We start from the raw sequence: 21,786 nt of genomic DNA, 5'->3' as shown, positions 1-21,786 counted from the left end.
GGGGCTGCCTGGGATGTGGCACTGGCTGTCTGGGAAGTGCCCTGGGAGTCGGGGGCCTGGTGTTCGCTGAAGGGAGACTTCCAGAGTCTAAGAGTGAGATGAGGACTGCATCAGGAGAGGGACTGAGGCTGGGGAGGACGCTCTGCTCTTTCCCACATTGTCCTGTCCTCCCCATCTCTGCTGAACTCCCCTCACCCCATGCGGTCGACCTCTACCCCTTTACCCCTAACCCACCTCTCAGAATCTCAGATCCCAGCATAGACAGGACCTGGCACCCGCCCTGGTTCCCTCGTGGCCAACACCTTCTTCACCGTCTGAGTTCCGGTTCCTCCCCAGGGCACTTGTTGGCTCAGGACCACGGTGACTGCCAGAGCACTGGTCCCAGCACTCCCTGCATGCAGAGCTGTGGTCATGGTGCTGGGGACTGGCACAGCAGCAGAGGCTGGTGGGGCACAGCTGTACCTTACACAGTGGTCTGGCCTCTGCTGAGTGACAAAGGGAGCCATGTTTGGGTCCTCTCCGGCCCCATCTGCCCACAGAACACACCAGTCAGCTGGACAGATGCCCCTCTGCCCCCTCCCTTCTGCTCCATGTGGGCAGTGTCAGACGCTTGCCCTCTGTGGCCTTTGGGAAGAAGAGTTTAACCTGGCAGGGCTTCCCCAGCTCGGTGCACATCAGCCCATTGGGGAAAATGTGGGGAGTGAAGAGTCACTGGTGGGTGATGTGCACAGTTCCCGTGACTCCTATGCCTTCAGGGCCATCCTCAGGAGACGAGGTAGCACCTCCCCTTTGCAGGGTTGAGGAATGGTAAGTGAGCTGTGTTTGAAGGGAACATGGTCTGTACTCTGGTGTGTGTGGTGCTCAGCCAACTTCCTCACCTAAGGATGGGAGTGACACCTTGGCTTAGTGGCACCTCGGGACTCCTGCTGGTTACCCCACTGGCTGTTGTCTGCCCCACGTCCCTGTCCTTGTTTTGGCTGAACCATTCCCAGGAGGCAGAACCTGTACTTTCTCTACCTCTATGTCCCGCCTGAAGCCTAAAATCTGCCCCTAAACGGGGACAGTGGGGCTCACTGGGGGGCTCCGATAGACTGAACGTGTCCCCCACAATTCCTGAAGCCCTAACTCCCAACATGATGGTATTTGGAGATGGGGCCTTTGGGAGTTCTTCAGGGGTAGATGAGACCATGAGAGTGGGGCTCTAATGTTGGGATTAGGGCCCTGGTAAGAAGCAGAGACCACAGAGCTCTCTCTCCCCAACACGAGGACATAGTGAGAAGGCAGCCATCTGCAGGCCAGGAAGGGAGCCCTCACCAGAACCTCACCACACCAGGACCCTAACCTTGGACTTCCAGCCCTCAGACTGTGACAAAGACATTTCTTTGCTTAATACATGCCTCGTCCATTCCCCAAGTCTATGACACTTCACCCCAGCAGCCCTATGTGACTACAAGGTCCATCATCTCAGGAACTTCCTTCCTAACTGGTATGTGAAATCTGCATCAGAGCCATGGGGAAGAATGAAGAAAGGCTCAGCCCTTTACGGTGGTCTGCACACCTCCACCCCAAGTGCAGCGTATCACACATGAACGAGGAGTGCTGTGGGACACAGTGAAAGGGAATCTGCAAACACCCGTGACGTCATCACATCCAGGCTCAGGGAAGCCAGGCAGCTCGCTCACACCAGGTGCTGCTGGTGTGCTGAGGCTCTCAGTGAGCTTGGCCTCCCTGCTCACGAACCCAGGTGACTCCCTGGGAGCCAGTGCAGCTGGGGCACCCTGCGCACGTTTGCCTCCAGAGTCCCCTCCCTTCACTGCTGTACAACAGATCCCTGAGAAACCATGGCCTCCTGGGAACCTCCATCTGACAACGTGAGCAAGGCCGGTTCCCGGTAGTGAACATGCTGTGCTTTCTGACAGCTGCCAGGATGGACGTGCTCCAGGTGGCTGCCCGTTTCTAGCTGCACTTTGATTCTAACTTCAGCGTCCCATTATGTCTTTCAGGTCTAGGTGACCTGGGCGGTGTTAGTGAGAATCACTTACTTTGGGGGATCTGGGCCAATCGGCTGATATCCGGCCAGGGCTGCCAGAGTTGCTGTCACTGAGTCCCTGGCCATCACTGGACGCTGACACTCAACAGTGGCTCCCACCCTAGCACATCCCTGTGAGGGAGCTGGTATGCTGGGTTACTGATTCTGAGTTACGATGTCATTGAGCATGCGTGGTCTGCACACCTGTGCCCTGTGAGCTCATTTTAGGCAAATGTATGTGGACTAAGGGTGTATTTACCCATGGTTCATTTTCCACCCTCATCTCATTCCACCAAGGGATGAATTCCACCTCATGCCATGGTCCTTCCTCAGAATCTCCTTTGTCTTAGTTCATTCCAAAGATCATGTTGTAAGGAGGTTTATCATGTATACACTATTTGCATAAACTGTATGAGCGATTAAAAGATATTCTCTGACATTAAACACAAACAACATAGAAATCTCACAGATGAAGATAGGATCATAAGACACCTAATCAATGTCAGTGGATGGTTAGTCAAAGTCAATTGCTTCATCCCCTTGCCCTTCATTAGCATAGATAGAAACTGACTGTAAACAGGCTTCACTCCTTCATAATGTGACAAAATAAAACCCTAAAGCCGACATCACACGAACCAAGTCAGACCACTGGGACCGTCAAGTGTCACCTTAGCCAGCTGAGCCATGTCAACTCCTACCCCATCTCATGCTTTTCCCTGCATTGCTCAGGACTGGGAGCTTCTGTGTGAGCCAACATCCAGTGCCACAAATGCTCCATTCATAAGACATCCTGCAGTCACATCCACTGCTTTTTACTTTTTTGAAAAATGTAAACTTTAGGCCTGGCAGGATGGCTCACACCTGTAATCCCGGCACTTTGGGAGGCCAAGGAAGGCAGATTACCTGAGGTCAGGAGTTTGACACCAGCCTGGCCAACATGGTGAAACCTTGTCTCTACTAAAAACACAAAAAATTAGCCAGGCATGGTTGCACCTGTAATCCCAGCTACTTGGGTGGCTGAGGCAGGGGAATTGCTTGAACCCTGAAGGCGAAGGTTGCAGTGACCCGAGATCATGCCACTGCACTCCAGCTTGGGTGACAAGACCAAGACTCTGCCTCCAAAAAAAAAAAAAAAAAGTAGGAATGTTTCAACCACATAAAAATAGAGAATAACACAGCCACCCATTAGATGTGGCCCATGCCAACATTCTACCATTTGCTTCAGCTAATTTTTAAAATAAAAGTTTTAATAATACATTCACATAGCATGTTTTCACTCATTGACATTGATTCATGTTTTTTTTACAGAATTTGAAACTGTCATATTAAGTATATTGATAGAATTTGCAGCCATCGCCACAATAAACTTTAGAAGATTTTTTATCATCTCAAAAGGAAACCCCTTATCCTTTAGCCATTACCTCTATCTTCCCTAGCCCTACGTAACTAATTCACTTCCCACAGTTTTACATACACTGGACTTTTGTGTGAATGAAACATACAATGTGAGTCTTTCACATCTGTCTTCTTTCACTTAGAATATTTCCAAGGTTCATCCATGTTTTTAGTATGCATCATTACATCAAACCTTTTTATTACTGAATAATATTCCATTGATGGATATACTAAAATTTATCCATTTATCAGTTGAGAACATTTGGGTTGTTTTTACATTTTGTCTATTGTGAATAACACTTCTAAGAACATTTGTGTACAAGGCTTGTGGGGATGTGTTTCCATTTCTGATGGCTATATACCTAAGAACGGAATTGATGGGCCATATGGGAACTCTATGTTTAACTATTTCAGAAGGTGACAGACTGTTTCCAGTGTAGATGTACCATTTTATATACCCGCTAGCTGTGTGAAGGTCCCAGCTTCTCGCTACATTCCAGCCAACATTTATTCTCAAATCTTTTTGATCAAGTCATCCTAGTGGTTCTGAGGTTACATCTCATCAGAGTTTGCGTTTGTGTTTCCCCGATGTTGAACTTCTTTCGTGTACCTATTCTCCATTTGTATATCTTCTCTGGAGTAATGTGTACTCAACACTTTTAATTGGTTTGTGTTTTGTCATTGAGTTGTAAGAATTCTTTATGTATTCCAGCTACAAATGCTTTACAAGACATAATTTGCAGAAATATTCTCCTATTCTATGGGTTGTCCTTGACTTTCTATTTTCTTTCTTTCTTTTCTTTTCTTTTCTTTTTTTTTTTCAAACGGAATCTTGTTCTGTAACCAGGCTGGAGTGCGGTGGTGTGATCTTGGCTCACTGTAACCTCTGCCTCTCAGGTTCAAGAGATTCCCTTGCCTCAGCCTTCTGAGTAGCTGGGACTATAGGCATGCCACCATGCCCAGCTAATTTTTTTGTATTTTTCAGTAGAGACTGCGTTTCTCCATGTTGGCCAGGATGGTCTTGATCTCCGGACCTTGGGATCCACCCACCTCGGCCTCCCAAAGTGCCAAGATTACCGGTGAGAGCCACTGCGCCTGGTCCTTTACTTTCTTGATGATACTCTTTGAAGCACAAAATATTTTACTTTGAATGAAGTCCAATTTATTTATTTTTTCTTTTGTTACTTATGGTTTTGATGTCACGTTTAAGAAACCAATAACTGGCTGGGCACGGTGGCTCATGCCTGTAATCCCAGCACTTTGGGGGGCCAAGGTGGGCAGATCACGAGGTCAAGAGATCAAGACCATCCTGGCCAACATGGTGAAACTCTGTCTCTACTAAAAAATACAAAAATTAGCTGGGCATGGTGGCAGGTGCCTGTAGTCCCAGGTACTCAGGAGACTGAGGCAGGAGAATTGCTTGAACCCAGGAGGTGGAGGTTGCAGGGAGCCAGGATCGCACCACTGCACTCCAGCCTGGTGCCTGGTGACAGAGAAGAGTCGTCTCCAAAAACAAACAAAAAAAACAAACCGTTAACTAGTCATTGTGAAATTTAGATCTTTAGAAATTTTTCGTCTTTCACAACTGAAATTCCAAACATATTAAAAACTAATTTACCCCTACTCCCACCCCAGTCCTTGGCAACCATTCCTTTATGTTTCTGTAATTTTGACTACCTTAACGATTTCATATGAAGGAAAGTAGTTTTTGGCTTATTCACTCCTTTTGTGACTGGCTTATTTCACGTAGCATAATGTTCTTGCTTCATCTGTGCTCTAGCATGTGACATGGCTTCCTTTCTGAGGGGTTCTTAGTCTTCCGTTGTATGTATATACCATATTTTATCCTTTCATGCCCCCTGGACATTTGGGTTGGATCTCTTGGCTATTCTGAATAATGCTGCAATAGGGATTGTACTGAATTTGGAAATTATTTTAGGTAATATGGACATTTTAACAATATTAAATCTTCAAATCCACATGCACGGAGATGTCTTTCCATTTATTTGTATACTCTTTGGTTTCTTGCAACATTGTTTTGTAGTTTTTAGCGTACAAGTTGTTTGCCTCCTTGGTGAAGTTTATTTCCAAGTATTGTATTCTTTTTGATGCTATGATAAATAAAATTCTCTTTTTAATTTTTTTTAAGTAGAGACAGAGTTTCACTATGTTGGGCAGGCTGGTCTCAAAATCCTGGCCTCAAGTGATCCTCCTGCCTCAGCCTCCCAACGTGTTGGGATTACAAGTGTAAGCTGCCACTCCTGGCCTGAAATTTTCTTCCTAATTCCCTTTTCCATATTGGTCATTGTTAATGTACAGAGCTGCAATGGATTTTTTTGTGTGTTAATGTTGCATCAAAATGCTGAAATCACTTATTAGTGCTTACAGGTTTTTTTGGTGGAATTTTTAGGGTGTTCTACATATAAAATCATATGATCTATAAACAGAAATAATTTTATACTTCTTCCTTTCCAATTGGAATCCCTTTTACAGATCTTTTTCTTGTCTAATTGCTCTGGCCCAGTACTACATTGAACAGAAGTGGCAAGAGTGGGCATCCTTGACTTTCTCCTATACTTGGAGGAATAGCTTTGTCTTCCACCAGTAAACATAATGTTAGTTCTGGGCATTTAATGTGAGGTCGCTATCATGTGGTAGTATTGTCCTTTCATTCCTAGTTTGTTGAGTATTTTTAATAAGGAAATGGTGTTGAATTTTTTTTTTTGAATTCTCTGTCTTCATAATTTGAGATAATGATGTGGTTTCTGTCTTTCATTATATTAATGTGACGTATTACCTGACTGATTTTTGTATGTTGAATTATCCTTGCATTCCAAATATAAATCCAACTTGGTCATGATGTATATACTCGTTTTGACGTCCTGTTTTAATTCTGTTCATTAAAATTTTTTTAAAGTTTTTTTTGCATCAATATTCCCTTGACATATTGGTCTTTAGTTTTCTTTTCTTCTGGCTTTGGTTGTGGAATCAAGGTAATTTTGGCCTCATATGAGTTTGAGAGTGTTTCCTTTCTTTAATTATTTGGAAGAATTGAGGAAGACTGGTATTGATTCTTTAAATGTTTGATATAATTCCCCAGGGCTGGGCTTTTCTTTTGGGGAGTTCTTTTTATTACTTCAATCTACTTACTAGTTATAGGTCTGTTCATATTTTTAAAATTTATTTGTGATTCAGTCTTGGTAGGTTGTATGTTTCTTTTTTGTACTTTTGGTAGGTTGTATGTTTCTACAAATTTATCAGTTTTTCTAGGTTATTCAATATGTTGACATTTAAATAGTAGTATTCTCTCATAATTCTTTTTCTTTGTTCTGTATCAGTTGTAATGTCACAGAAACAAAAAGAATTCATTTTTTAAAATTTGTGTTATCTCTGTTTTTTTTTCATTTTTTCTTAGGTAGTCCGGTTAAGGGTTTGTAACTTTGTTGATCTTTTAAAAAATCTCATTCTTGGCCGGGAGTGGTGGCTCATGCCTGTAATCCCAGCACTTTGGGAGGGTGAGGCAGGTGGATCACGACGTCAAGAGATCAAGACCATCCTGGCCAACACAGTGAAACCCCGTCTCTACTGAAAACACACACACACAAAATTAGCTGGGTGTGGTGGCATGCGCCTGTGGTCCCAGCTACTCAGGAGGCTGACACAGGAGAATCCCTTGAACCCAGGAGGCGGAGGTTGCAGTGAACTGAGATGCGCCACTGCACTCCAGCCTGGTGACAGAGCAAGACTCTGTCTCAAAAAATATATATATATCATTCTTGATTTTGTGGATTTTTTCTATTACTTTTCTATTCTCTTTTTTGTTTATCTATCTATCTTTATTATTTCCTTCCTTCTGCCTTCTGCTAATTTTTGGTTTAGTTTGTTCTTTCTTATTTCCTTGCAGTATTAAGTTAGGTTATTTATTTGAGCTCTTACTTCAAGCTCATGCTGCTATAACAAAATACTACAGACTGGGTGGTTTAAGCAACAAATATTTACTTCTTACAGTTCTAGAGGCTAGGAAGTCCAAGATTCAGGTGCTGGTAGAGTCTGTTTTCATAAACCCCCCTTTCATATTTTCTGCACTACATTCTAACTGACTTTTTACATCTCTCAATCATCCATGTCATTGATTTCCTCTTTATCTGTGTCTAATCTACTCTTCCCCACTCACTTGGATATTCCTAAGTGTGATGTCTGCATGTTCAATTTCATCATACAATATTAAGAATATTCATTCTCAATGATCAAGATTTAATAACTTTAATAATTTTTAGTGCTTCATCAAGAACATTCTTTTTTCTAAATGAATTGCATTTATTAGGAACACCACTCTGAAAACTCACAAGTATTTTGCACAGTTAACCCTAGGCTAGAGGACACTTGGCAACCACACAGAAAAAGGATACCAGGACAGAGTCCATGGAAACTGAGGCAGGTAGATCATCTGAGGTCAGGAGTTCAAGACCACCCTAGCCAACATGGCAAAACCGTCTCTACTAAAAATGCAAAAATTAGCTGGGCGTGGTGGTGGGCACCTGTAATTCCAGCTATTCAGGAGGCTGAGGCAGGAGAATCGCTTGAACCCAGGAGGCAGAGGTTGCAGTGAGCTGAGATTTTGCCACTGTTCTCCAGCCTGGGTGATAAGAGTGAAACTCTGTCTCAAAGAAAAAAACAAAAAAGATAAGAAAAAGAAATAGAGAAAGAATAGAACGAAAATGGTAGAAACCAGGCAGTGTGTGGTGGCTCCTGCTTATAATCCCAACACTTTGGGAGGCCAAGGTGAGATCACTTGCAGCCAGGAGTTCAAGACCAGCCTGGATCTCTTAGTGAGCCACTGTCTCTACAAAAATTTTTAAAATTAGGGAAGCTGAAGTGGGAGGATCACTGAAGCCCAGGAGTTTGAGGCTGCAGTGAGCTGTGATTGAGCCACTGCAATCCAGCCTGTGTGACAGAGCAAAATCCAGTCTCTCTCTCTCTCCCCCTCTCTCCCTGTCTCTCTCTCTCTCTCTCTCACACACACACACACACACACACACACACACACACACACGACACAAATACTGATGCAGAAAGCCCAACAAACCCCAGGCTATCAGGTGTCACAAATAAAAGGATGGGATGGTGAAAGTTTTGAGTTGGGATGTCAAGAATGACTATAAATAGAAAAAACAGATCCCACAAAACAAAGCTGTCTGGGGAAATGATCGTAGTGGCAGCAATATTAGATGATGGAATGTGGAATATGTCAACTGATGACCTAGCTCTTCACAGTGTTACGTGTCTCAAGGAGAAAATGCAGGTAAGCATGTTTTATGATCTGTAAAGGAGAAGTATCAGGGCAGCTGTAAGTTTCCTTCAAGGAACAAGTTGTTATTTTACAACTCTGTGATAATTTTGACTTTTGGGGAAGAAAACAATTTTAGGGTTAGCAGATATGCTAATTTACCCAGAAGCATGTATTTTTAACAACATACCAATGTCGTTTTTAGATTTAGCAAGAAGTAGTTATTCTTTTAATTGCTATTTAAAAATTGTATTTTGGCCTGGTGCAGTAGCTCATGCCTGTAATCCCAGCACTTTGAGAGGCTGAGGAGGGCTGTTACCTGAGGTCAGAAGTTTTGAGACCAGTCTGGCCAAAATGGTGAAACCCCATCTCTACTAAAAATACAAAAACGAGCTGGGCGTGGTGTTGGGCACCTGTATTCCCAGCTACTCAGGAGGCTGTGGTAGGAGAATCACTTGAACCCAGGAGGCAGTGGAGGTTGCAGTGAGCCGAGATTGTACCACTGCACTCCAGCCTGGGAGACAGAACAAGATTCCACCTTAAAAAAAAGAAAAAAGAAAAAAAGAAAATTACATTATGGTAAATTTCTGGGGAAGGAATAACAAAAAAGAATAACAATAGTACTATCTTACACATGTATGCTACAAATGGTTAATGGCATCAAAATCTACTTTCAATAAAAATAAAAAACTTACATTCCATAATTCCCTTACCTTGCGTTTGGGTCTCATTCAGAAATAGCTTTAGCTTCCTGCTTCGAAGGCCAAACACCTTGGCTGCTTCATACAGAAGACCTTGGTGGGTGAGTCCACTCTGCCCAAGTGGGTTTTCAAGCAGGAGAGTACCCACTGTCCCCATTAAACACTCTATGGAAGAAAGAGCAAACTGGATTAAATCTCGAGTTCACCTTCTAACTCCAACACAGGCGGCCACTGCGGACAGCTCTAACAGGCAGTGCTGAGACCAGCAGTGGATCCAGAAGCATGAGCGTGACCACGGGAGATGCAGTCCTTGCAGAAACAGCCTTGAAGATTTCATAGAGGTGAAGGGGAAGTGGGGGGGGGAACCTTATGTAAAAGCCCAGAAGCTTGGGGAACAGATACTTAGTACACAGTCAAGTGAAGAACCCGCAGACTTCAATGCAAATGTGCAAAATGAGGATCCTAAACTACCAGGAAAAAAATCGCTAAAATCTAGTCTGTTGACTCAGGCATGGAGGTACACAAGTTTTCGGAACATTTTCCCCCAGAAAGAAAGTAAAATTAGAAATTAAAATGTTTTGGCACTTAAACAATTTAGTTGTAATTTTTGCCTAACCAATTTTTTCATTTCCTAACCATGCCAGATAGTTGAGGGTCTCTATGTAAACACATCAAAAGAAAAGCCTGTGGTTGCTCCCTAAAGCAGCATGGGAGCCCACACTTTAAAGCAATACTTTGAAGCCGACTAGAAACATACACATACATACAGAACCTTAATGCCCAGCACCCCACACTCTGCCTGCTGTGAGGAGGCACATACCTTGTGGCTTTGCATTCAGGAGCTGCAGGTTGACATACTGACAAAGAAGAGCACCAGAACTGTTGATCAGAGAGGGAGCCGATCCTGCAGTCACACAAAGTGTTTTTCCACTAAGACTCAGTAAGTCGGTTTGGTTTTGTATTTCTGAAAAATAACAACGACAACAATTCTTTCAGGGTTAATGACAGTTCAAAACTGAAGTCATTTAATTCTTCCTATTTAACTATTAAACTATCACGTATTTTTTTACAACGATGCTTTCCCCTTAATTTCTATCAAAAGACATTGCCTTTTCTATAAAACCAGCCTTTAATGACACATAATGGTAGGAAATCTTAATGCTGCAGAATAAACACCATTAATATTCATAATCTGAAATATAGGGAAAATTGTTTTTTCTATTTTAGTATTTTCTCTTTATAATACAGGTCCCCTTAAAACTTCCTCCTCCTATATCAGAATCTCAAGCTTGACCATGAAAAGCTTATATTAAAAAATGATAATTACAGGCAGATGATTTTTTACTCAGGAACAGATGTGGAGACAAGCAAGATGCACAGAACACACGCAATATAATCTCGTTTAGAGAACACTACACGTTGCTTGGGGATGCAGGCACAGGCAGATGACTGGTAATGGCTGTGATACAGGACAGACTCCAACTACTGAGCGGAAATGGCAGGTATGAGACTAGGCTGGGGCATTTGCTCAAGGAACAAGGAACTTGCTGCACCAGTGGCTAGATGCTCATACTCAGCCTAGGCCCACATGGTCCCTTCTCTCAACCACAGGTGTGGCCTTGTAGGAAATCTTCCAGGACTAGCTGATAGAGAAAGAAAACATTTTAGGGCTTGCTGTGTAAGGCTTAACTGCACAGCACGCTGTGCCATCTGAAGTAGACGATTATAGTATTACAGCCCTGTTCTGACTGTGGGTAGCCCTGAAGAATAGTGATGGGTGGAAATCCTCCCAAGGGGAACAACTTCATTCAGTGCAGCTGGCTGGTCATTTTGCTGAGAAGGAGAAAAAGCTAGGAGTAGATCTACACTGATTCAGGGACACTGGCCAATAGCTGAACTAAACGAGAACAGCCAGGGGCTCAAAGAACAGAATCAGAAAACTGGTGACATGGAAGTTAGGGCAAGAGGTATGTGGACAGATCTCCACAAATGGGCAGACTATGAATGAGAATCTAAAGATGAGTGGGGCTGGGCACAGTGGCTCACACATTTAATTCTAGCACTCTGGGAAGAGGAAAGGGGAAGACTGCTTGAGGCCAGGAGATTGAGACCAGCCTGGGCAACACAGCAAGACCTCCTCTCTACAAAAAAGAAAAGAATTAGCCAGGCATGGTGGTGTGTATCTGTAGTCCCGGCTACTTTGGAGGCTGAGGCGGGAGGACTGCTTGAGCCCAGAAGTTTGAGATTACACTGGGTGATGATTGAGCCACTGTACTCCAGCTTGAGCGACAGAGTGAGATCCTGGCTCAAAAAAAGAAAAAGAAAAAAAAAAAATCGGTGGACATACCTATTTGGTTGCTAGCCACTTCTGCCCTTGTCCAGTGGACTGATGAACAAAGGGGCCACCAGGTTGGGGGGAAGAATAACCATGGGCTCAGCAAAGCAACATTACTTCCACTCCCCAAGGCTGATTTTGCTGCAGCTGCTACTGCGTATTCCACTTACCAACAGCAGGAACCATTACTGAGCTTTCAATATAGTGTTACTGCCAGGAAAGAGGAGCCAGACCTCTGATGGCAGCTTGTTTGTACTGGACCGTTTGCATCATGGGAAAAGGCAGTGCTCTGGTCTTACTGGAACACACACTCACTTTGGACAAGAATTTGCCACTGTCACCCATAACCCAAACCCACCATCCATGGACACAGAGAATGTATCATTTGCTCAATTTGTTCCTTGAGCAAATGCCCCAGCCTAGCATTGCTTCTAACCAGAAAACTCATTTTTTTAGCAAACAAGTGCGGCATTATGTATTAATATATATATTTAGTCAATTCTTATTTTTCCACTCTCTTACTTCCATACCATATGACAAAATATTTTAACAGGTTGACCTTATATCTCAGTAAAGTTAAAGAATAGTAAAGGGAGGTGGTATGACTCAGCTAGAAGAAAAATCAACATTACCCAAGGAAGGGTAAGGTAACTTTCTATCTTGTTTTGGGTAATGAAGCTGGCATCTTTGAAGTTGTACAAGAAAGAGTTAAAAGCATGATTTTTAATGTATTAGGGTCTTTATTTGGAAGTTAAATATGGTTTAAAGAGCTGTATGTATAGATGTCAAGATCACAATGGGGTGAGCTATGGTGGTTTCATCCTGTGTCAATGCAGCTAACCTAAAACTATTTCCCAGGTTCTCTGTCTGGCCTGGCTCTGGGTAACAGCTTAATCACAGAGAAATGTGCATAGGATTTAAAAGGCAGAAGTTTATTAATAGTCATTATGCTCACAGGTTAATATGGGGCCTGGCACTGCTTTCTCAGGTTGCTGTGGACCTGCTGACTTATTGGGTTAAGTGGGACAGTGCACAGCCCATGTTCCTGCCTCTACTCTTCTGGCTTCCAGGCCAGGAACGTGTGCAACTCTCTGGCAAAGTGTACCAGCAGTTTCTTCTGTAAGACATCTGCCTGTCAGTGTCAGATGCGGTTAGACAGATGTGCGCTCCAGCCTGTTTTTGCTTTTCTCTACTTCTTATCCTACAGCGACTTCAGGCAGAGACCTAGCTTTCTGCTGACTTACCCATCACCTTGGTGGACCCCAGTTAGAGATTTTTCTCAGACTTCCAACTTGATCTCTTTTTATAGACCTTTACTCAGTTTCTCCCACATTGCTTTTGCGTCTCCTAGCCCAACTTTAATGGATACAATGGCAAACACTTTTCCAGTGGTTCCAACAATTCATAAGCCAGCAGTCAATGAGAGTTCCTATTATATAACATCTCTGACAACACGTGATCCTGTCAGATTCTTCTAGTTTTTGCCAATCTGGTGGCAGTTAATAGTACCTCACTGTGGTACTATCTTGCAAGTTCCTGATTACCATTCAGATGCACCAGTTGTTCCTTAGTTGGCCATTTGCATTTCTTCTTTTAAGTTATTTAAAAGTTTCTGGGCTGGGTGTGATGGCTCACACCTGTAATCCCAGCAGGTTGGAGGCCAAGGTGGGCAGATCACCTAAGGTCAGGAGTTTGAGACCAGTCTGACCAACAAGGAGAAACCTCATCTCTACTAAAAATACAAAATTAGCCAGGCATGGTGAAGCATGCCTGTAATCCCAGCTACTTGGGAGGCTGAGGCAGGAGAATCACTTGAACCTGGGAGGTGGAGGTTGCAGTGAGCCGAGATTGTTATCACTGCACTCTAGCCTGGGCAACAGAGCAAGACCGTCTTAAAAAAAATTTTTTTTAACGTTTCTGCAAATGAGCCTTCAGATTTGTAAAGTGAGTATTAGTTTTCTGAGGCTGTCATAATAAAGTCCCACAAACTGGGGATGTGGGGAGTTGGAGCAGCCAGGGAATTAATATAAAACAAATTTACGGTCTCAAAGTTCTGGACGTCAGAAGTCCGAAATCAAAGTGTGGTCAGATGTACTCTGTCTGAAACCTGTAGGCAAATCTTTCTTTGCCTCTTTCTATCTTCTAGAGGCTCCTGACAATCTTTGCTGTTTCTTGGCTTGTAGCTGTGTATAACTCCAATCTCTGCCTTTGTCATCACAGGGCATTTTCTCTGTGTGTCTCTATGTCTTCACATAGCCACCTTTTTCTTTTTTCTTTTTGAGAGGAGTTTCGCTCTTGTTACCCAGGCTAGAGTGCAATGGCACGATATCAGCTCACCTCAACCTCCGCCTCCTGGGTTCAGGCAATTCTCCTGCCTCAGCCTCCTGAGTAGCTGAGATTACAGGCACATGCCACTATGCCCAGCTACTTTTTTTGTATTTTTAGTAGAGACGGGGTTTCACCATGTTGACCAGGATGGTCTCGATCTCTTGACCTCGTGATCCACCCGCCTCGGTCTCCCAAAGTGCTGGGATTACAGGCTTGAGCCACCGTGCCCGGCCTATAGCCACCTTCTTATAAGGACAACAGTCATACCGGATTAGAGGCCCATGCCACTGCAATATGACCTCACCCTAATAAATTACATCTGCAATAATCCTATTTCCAAGGGCCACATTCAGAGGTACAAGGTTATGACATATCTTTTTTGTCAGAGGTCAGAATTCAATAGGTAACAGTGGGAGAATGCATCTATAATTCTTTCAAATATTTTTCAGGTTTGCTTTATTGAGAATCCACATGTAGTGAGATTCAGGCATTACGTTTAATAAAGTTAAAACCCAGGTTGGGCGTGGTAGCTCACACCTGGAATCCCAGCACTTTGGGAGGCCAAGGCAGGGGGATTGCTTAAGGCCCTGGGTTCAAGACCAGACTGGGCAACATAGTGCGACTTAGTCTCTCTGAAAAAAAAAAAAAAACAACATATATTAAACAAAATTAGCCGGGCATGGTGGTGCATGCTTGTACTTCCAGTTACTTGGGAGGTCAAGGCAGGAGGATTCATGAGCCCAGGAGGTCGAGGCTGCAGTGAGCTATGATTGCATCACTGTCCTGTAGCATGGGTGACAGAGTGACACCCCGTCTCAAAAACAAAAACAACCTCACCAGGGAGGACTCTGAAGCCTGAAGCCCACCAGCTGGTAAACAGGTGAGAGGGGAGGATTACAGCCATTCGGTCCGGGCTTTCCAGTCACATCACACTGTGAGGAGGCATGAACAGACACTGCAGGCAGGCACTGCTGAATAGCTGGGCCGTGACTCAAGATTAGGAAAAATGCAAAAGGTATATAGTACAATTGACAGCAAATTAAGATCTTGACCTCAAGTCAAAACACAGGCTCTTCTCACTTTGCACATACTTGTTTCATTATGGAAGACAGCCAGGTCTGCATTTTTCACACCAAAAACGCTACTGACAACACTCTTCAGTTTTAAAAGGTCCAACCTATTATCACCTTTTGGATTTTCCAGAACCAATATTCCACCTAAAAAGTCACAAATAACACATCAGACAAGTAAAACTAAAATGTTAAATTTGAGCAAAAGGGATACAAAGGGGTTCAAGCCCTAATTTTTTCCTTTTTCCCCAAATATACACTGTATCTATTTATCTATCTATACATCGATCTATCTATATATAGAGAGATCTATATCTGTCTATATATAGACATATAAATCGATATCTATATGTATATATATCTATATATCTATTTCCATCCTTGGTATGTGTTTTGGCATCCTTGGTCGATATGATCCAGGCATAGACCTTGACCAGGCAATCTGTTCTTGTCTTTTTCTAGGTACAAATCTTTGTATTTATGATTCTCATTTTTCATTTTGTGCTCACTGTAAATCCCCATGGCTCAGGTTGGTTAAAAACAGTATCTGGCCCCTGAAGTCGATTTGTTCTGCACCTTAGATTCAGGTACAGGTATTTACTTTATTAATATGTTTAGACATTTTGAGTTCATTGTAGAGCCAAATGCACGTAGAGAGGTACCATGGGGCCCTTTGCCCAGTTTCCCCCAATGGTGACATTTTACAAAACTACAGTATATAACACAAACTGCATACTGACATTGATGTAATCCACCAATCCTATTCAGATTGCCTCAGTTTTACTTTTACTCACTGGGGCATGTGTATGTGTGGGTATGCTTAGTTCTATGCATCTTTATCACTCGTTTAAAATCCTGTACCCATTACCATCATTAAGATCCAGAGCAGTTCCACAACCGCAAGAATCTTCGTGTTCCCTTTTAATATCCACACCCAATTCCCTTCCAGGCCAATTCCCTCCTTAATCCCTGGCAAATAACAGTCGCCATTTCTATAATTTTATCATTTAAAACATGTTATGTAAATGCAATAATAAAGTATGGAATGTTTTCAGACTATTTTCAGTTGGCATCAATTTTTCTTTTCTTTTTTTTTGAGATGGAGTTTAGCTCTGTCACCCAGGCTGGAGTGCGGTGGCGTGACCTCGGCTCACTGAAACCTCCACTTCCCGGATTCAAGCAATTCTCGTGTCTCAGCCTCCCAAGTAGCTGGGATTACAAGCACCCACCAACACGCTTGGCTAATTTTTGTATTTTTTCAGTAGTGACAGGGTTTCACCATGTTAGCCAGGCTGGTCTCAAACTCCTGACTTCACGTGGTCTGCCTGCCTTAGCCTCCCAAAGTGCTGGGATTACAGGCATGACTGTGTCTGGCCTCATCTGGCATCAATTTCTACAGATTAAAATAAGTTGCTGTGCTAACTGATACTTGTTCCTTTTTATTATTACTGTGTTATGTGCTATGATATGGCTATACCACAGTTTGTTGAACCATTTATCTGCTGAAGAATATCTGGGTTGTCTACATTTTGGGGCTATTATGAATACAAGTAGTATATACATTCATGTGTCGGTGAACGTAGTTTTCAGTTCTCTGGGATAAACGCATAGGAGCGCAACTGTTGAGTCATTCAGAAAACACATATTTAGTTTCCTGACAATGCCAAACTATCTTCCAGAGTGGCCGCACTGTTCTATATTCCCACCAGCAATGTATGAGAGACAGCATTTGGTGCTGTCACTACTTTTAATTTTCGTCATTCCGAGGTGTCTAGTAAGATCACCATGTGATTTCAACTTGTATTTTCCTAATGGCTAATGACATTAAATACTGTCATGTACATTTCTGTCATTTACATATTCCCTTTGATGGATGTCTGTTCATATCTCTACCCTATTTTGAAACTTGATTTTTCTTCACTGTTGAGATTTAAGATATCTTTATACATTCTAGATATGTCCTTTGTCAAATATATTATTTATAAAGATTTTCTCCCAGTCTATAGCTTGTTTTTCATCCTTTTACAGGATGTTCAAAGCAAAACCTAAATTTTCATTTAGTTCCACATATCATTTCCCTTCTATGGTCAGTGCTTTTGTGTCAAGGCTTTAAAACTCTTTGTTTAATGTTGAAATGAAAAATCTTAAGACTTTTCCAAAAATACTAGTAGAACACTTTGGCCACATGAGCAAGCAACCTTAACTTATTCCATCTGCTGGAAACGTACTTTTGATCCAGTTATTGTTTCATAAACTAGTGTGTTTTATATTACAGTACCTGGTACGTGGCTACAGTTTTCAAATGAAAGCTATGAAGTCTGCTTGTCTGTGTGTTTGTATATGCCTGTGCAGGTAGGTATGTGACGTGTGTTATTTTTCTACTTCCAGATGGCACTGTCAAAAATTAATTCATGAAATATTTCTATTTAATTGGTTTAAAGAAAAATAAGCACAACATAAATTAAGCATTCTCTCAGCAATATAGAAACTAACAGAAATGATTTTCAAGTTCATGTGACTTGGGTAAGAATATGTAAGAATATATAATGTTGATATACAACTTTTAAATCCTACCACGGTTTACTATGCTCAACCATGCCCTGCTAATTTTTGTATTTTTAGTAGAGACGAGGTTTAACCATATTGGTCAGGCTGCTCTTAAACTCCTGGCCTCAGGCGATCCACCGGCCTCAGCCTCCCAAAGTGCTGGGATCACAGGCATGAGCCATGGTGCTTAACCTATCTTTTTTCTTAATACTATCTTTATCTGGTTTTGATCGCAGGGTAATCATCACATAAAATGAGTAACATGTTCCCTCCTCTTATATTTTCTGGATGAATCTGTGTAGAACTGGTCTTAATTCTGGTAAGAATTCTCCAGTGAAACTGGGCCTGGAGATTAGTTTAGAGATTTTAAGTTATGTATTCAGTCTCCTTAATAATTATAGGGCTATTAAAATGATCTATTTTATATCGTGTGAATTGTAGTAGTTTGTGCTTTTCAGAGAGAGGGTTCATGTCAGACCAGGCACAGTGGCTCACACCTGTAATCCCAGCAGTTTGGGAGGCCAAGGAGAGCAGATCACTTGAGGCCAGGAGTTTGAGACTAGCCTGGCCAACAGGGTGAAACCCCATTTCTACAAAAAATACAAAAATTAACCGGGCGTGGTGTTGCACACCTGTAATTTCAGCTACTCAGGAGACTGAGGCACGAGAATTGCTTGAACCAAGAGGTGGACGTGGCAGTGAGCTATCGTACCACTGCATGCCGCACTGGGAGACAGAGTGAGGCCCTGTCTCAAAGAAAGAAAACAAAAATTGGTTTGCTTCATCTCAGTTGTGAGACTTACATACGGAGATTTATTCATAGTATTTGTGTATCTTCTTGATTTCTGCAGTCTGCACTGATAATTCTTTTTATTCCTGATATGCAACTGTGTTTTCTTTCCCTTTTATTAGTCTCACTAGAGATTAATTTTCCTGAATTTTTTGGTAAGAACTAGATTTTTGTATCATATTTTCTCTCATTTTCCTATTTTCAATTGCACTGATTTCTTCTCTTCATTTCTTTCCTTCTTACTTTGCATTTATTTTATTTTCTTTCCTATCTAGTTTCTTGAGTTTAGACCTTACTATGATTTAAAACCATCTTTCTTTCAGATTTTAGTAGAACAGATTTCCCTCTCAGGACTGCTTTAGCCACATGCCACATATTTTGACGTCATATTTTCCTTTTCACTTAGTTCTGTGTTTTTTTCCTCTTGAGACTTCTTCCCTAATCACGGATAATTTAAAAGTATGTTGTTCATTTTTGAGAGTGTGGAGATTTTCCTTTTATTGTTCTACTACTAATTGTTTGATTCTACTGTGATCAGATAGCACACTCTGATTTCAACTCTACTAATTGGTGGAGGTTTGCTTTATGGCCCAGGTTATAATGTATCTAAGTTCTGTGAGAGCTCGAAAATAATTTATATTCTGCTATTTTTGGGTGAGGTGTACTAAGTGGTCTATTGATTACTGCAAAAGGTATGCTGAAGTCTCCAACTATAGTTGTGGATTTGTCTATTTCTTCTTTAATGTTTGTATCTTTTTATTTCACGTATTTGGTGGCTCCTTTGTTAGATGCATATAAATTTAGGGTCACTCTGTTTTCTTTGTGTACTGACATGTCTATCATTATTTAATGCCCCTGGTAATTTTCTCTGCTCTGAAGTCTGTTTCATCTAATACAACCATGACCATTCCTGCTTCTTTTGATTACTGTTTGCATGGTATATATTTTTCTACCCTTTTACTTTCAACTCACCTGTATCATTAAAGTTTCTTCCAGACAGCACATATTTGGCTAATGTGTTTGTAATAATTCTGCCAATCTTTTGTTCTTTTTTGTTTGTTTGTTTGTTTTGAGACACAGTCTCGCTCTGTCACCCAGTCTAGAGTGCAGTGGCGTGATCTTGGCTCACTTACAACCCTCTGCCTCTCTAGTTCAAGCAACTCTCTTGCATCAGCCTCCTGAGTAGCTGGGTCTACAGGTACCTGCCACCATGCCTGGCTAATTTTTGCATTTTTAGTAGAGGTGGGGTTTCATCATGTTGGCCAGGCTGGTCTTGAACTCCTGACCTCAGGTGATCTGCCCGTCTCGGCCTCCCAAAGTGCTGGGATTACAGGCATGAGCCACTGTGCCTGGCGTACTTGTTCTGATTGTTTTCTCTCCTAGCTTCTTGTGGGTTACTGATAGAGTTTGGATGTTTGTTCCCCTCCAAATCTCATGTTGAAATGTGATCCTCAATGTTGAAAAGTGGCGCTTAGTAGGAGGTGTTTGGGTCACTGGGACAGATCCCTCATGAATGGCTTGGTAGCCTTGTTGCAGTAATGAGCTCTCACTCTGTTCATTCATGCGATAGCTGGTTGTTTAAGAGCCTGGCTTCTATCTTGCTCCCTCTCTCACCATGTGATACACTTGCTCCCACTTCACCTCCTGTAAAGCAGAGTAAAAGCTTCTCGAGGCCCCCACCAGAAGCAGATGCTGGTGCCGTGTTTCTTGTACAGCCTGCAGAGCTGTGAGCCAAATCAACTTTCTTTACGAACTATCCAGCCTCAGGTATTCCTTTATAGCAATGAAAAATGGACTACCGGCCGGGCACGGTGGCTCAAGCCTGTAATCCCAGCACTTTGGGAGGCCGAGGCGGGTGGATCACGAGGTCAAGAGATCGAGACCATCCTGGTCAACATGGGGAAACTCCGTCTCTACTAAAAATACAACAAATTAGCTGGGCATGGTGGCGCGTGCCTGTAATCCCAGCTACTCAGGAGGCTGAGGCAGGAGAATTGCCTGAACCCAGGAGGCGGAGGTTGCGGTGAGCCGAGATCGCGCCATTGCACTCCAGCCTGGGTAACAAGAGCGAAACTCCATCTCAAAAAAAAAAAAAAAAAAAAAAAAGAAAAGAAAAAAAGAAAAATGGACTACCACAGTTACTTAAACATATTTTAGAATTCCATTTTTTATTTTTCTAGGGTTTTCTATGTATCCTGGGGTATAGTCTTTTCTTACTGGTAACTCCAAGTAGTACCTAATATAAACATAACTTCCTAAGGTTCATTGGTGTCAGTTGTTTACCAGTTTGTGATACATGTAGAAAACTGGTCTCCTTTGTAACTGTCTTAACTATCATATGTTCAGTAAGTCCTTACGTAATGTTGCTGGTAGGTTCTTGGAAACTGTGACTTTAAGCAGAATGATGTACTGTATAATAAACCAACTTTACCACAGGAGTTAAGTTCCCATGGCACACAGTACATCCTTTCACTTAGTTGCAGGACCCAAGAACCCACTGGTGATGTTCAGGCCTCAGTGTACAGACACAGAGAATCACATCAAAAAACGATACAGTGCTTGTTGTACCCATGAGAGGAATGAAAGTCAATTGAATTATCCTCTATTTTCATTTTCCATTTTACCTTCCTGATGTTTCTGGATTCCCCTTTATTATTTCCTTTCTGTGTTAAGAACTTCCTTCGGCTACTTTTAGGACCGGACTGTTGCCAATAAATTCTTTTAGTTTTCTTTCATTTGAGAATGTCTTGATGTTCCCATCATCCTGAAGGATATGTCTGATTGATACAGAATTCTTGGTAGACAGTACTTATCTTTCAGCACTTGAAAAATGCCGCCTTTTCTTTTTCTGGCCTCTGTGGTTCCTAATGATAAATCCAGTATCATTTGAATTGTTCTTCCCCTCTACGTTAGGTGTTATATCTTTCACTGCATACAAGACATTTTTTTGTCTTCGGTTTTCAGAAGTTTGGTTATGATATATGTTGATGTGGATTCTCTTGGCTTTATCCTGTTTGGGTTTCACGCATACCTTTACTGACACCGCAGAGGAGGTGCTGGTAGTATGTGGTCTCACTGCTGCCATGCATTTGTGAATGGGAGGGATGCCCTGTTACAGCCCAAAGAAGACAGAAATCCAGGCTTCCCATGTGGCCTCCACTGACACCACTGGGCAGAGGGACTCATTACTGCCCCACTAGGATGAAAGTCCCAACTCCCTACTTGGTCTTCTCTGATACCCCTGTGACAGGGGGGTCTTCAGCTTGGCAAGGGTCAAGGCCAGGTTACCTAATTGGCCTTTGCT

General features: G+C 42.4%; 1 protein-coding gene across 1 annotated transcript in view; it reads right to left on the bottom strand.

The window, feature by feature from the left end:
• Positions 1–7,671: 7,671 nt before the first annotated feature.
• Positions 7,672–21,786, bottom strand: part of LOC120366314 (isoleucine--tRNA ligase, cytoplasmic-like) — a 33,170-nt gene continuing 19,055 nt past the window's right edge. The window contains 3 exon segments of the mRNA XM_074395514.1: positions 7,672–9,249; positions 9,425–9,577; positions 10,233–10,376. Coding sequence (XP_074251615.1) covers positions 10,350–10,376 — 27 coding nt within the window. The 3' untranslated portion in view covers positions 7,672–9,249; positions 9,425–9,577; positions 10,233–10,349.

This window comes from Saimiri boliviensis, chromosome 2, assembly GCF_048565385.1.
Source record: "Saimiri boliviensis isolate mSaiBol1 chromosome 2, mSaiBol1.pri, whole genome shotgun sequence".
NCBI classification, from domain to species: Eukaryota; Metazoa; Chordata; class Mammalia; order Primates; family Cebidae; genus Saimiri; species Saimiri boliviensis.
This window is presented reverse-complemented; position numbering and strand designations above follow the sequence as displayed.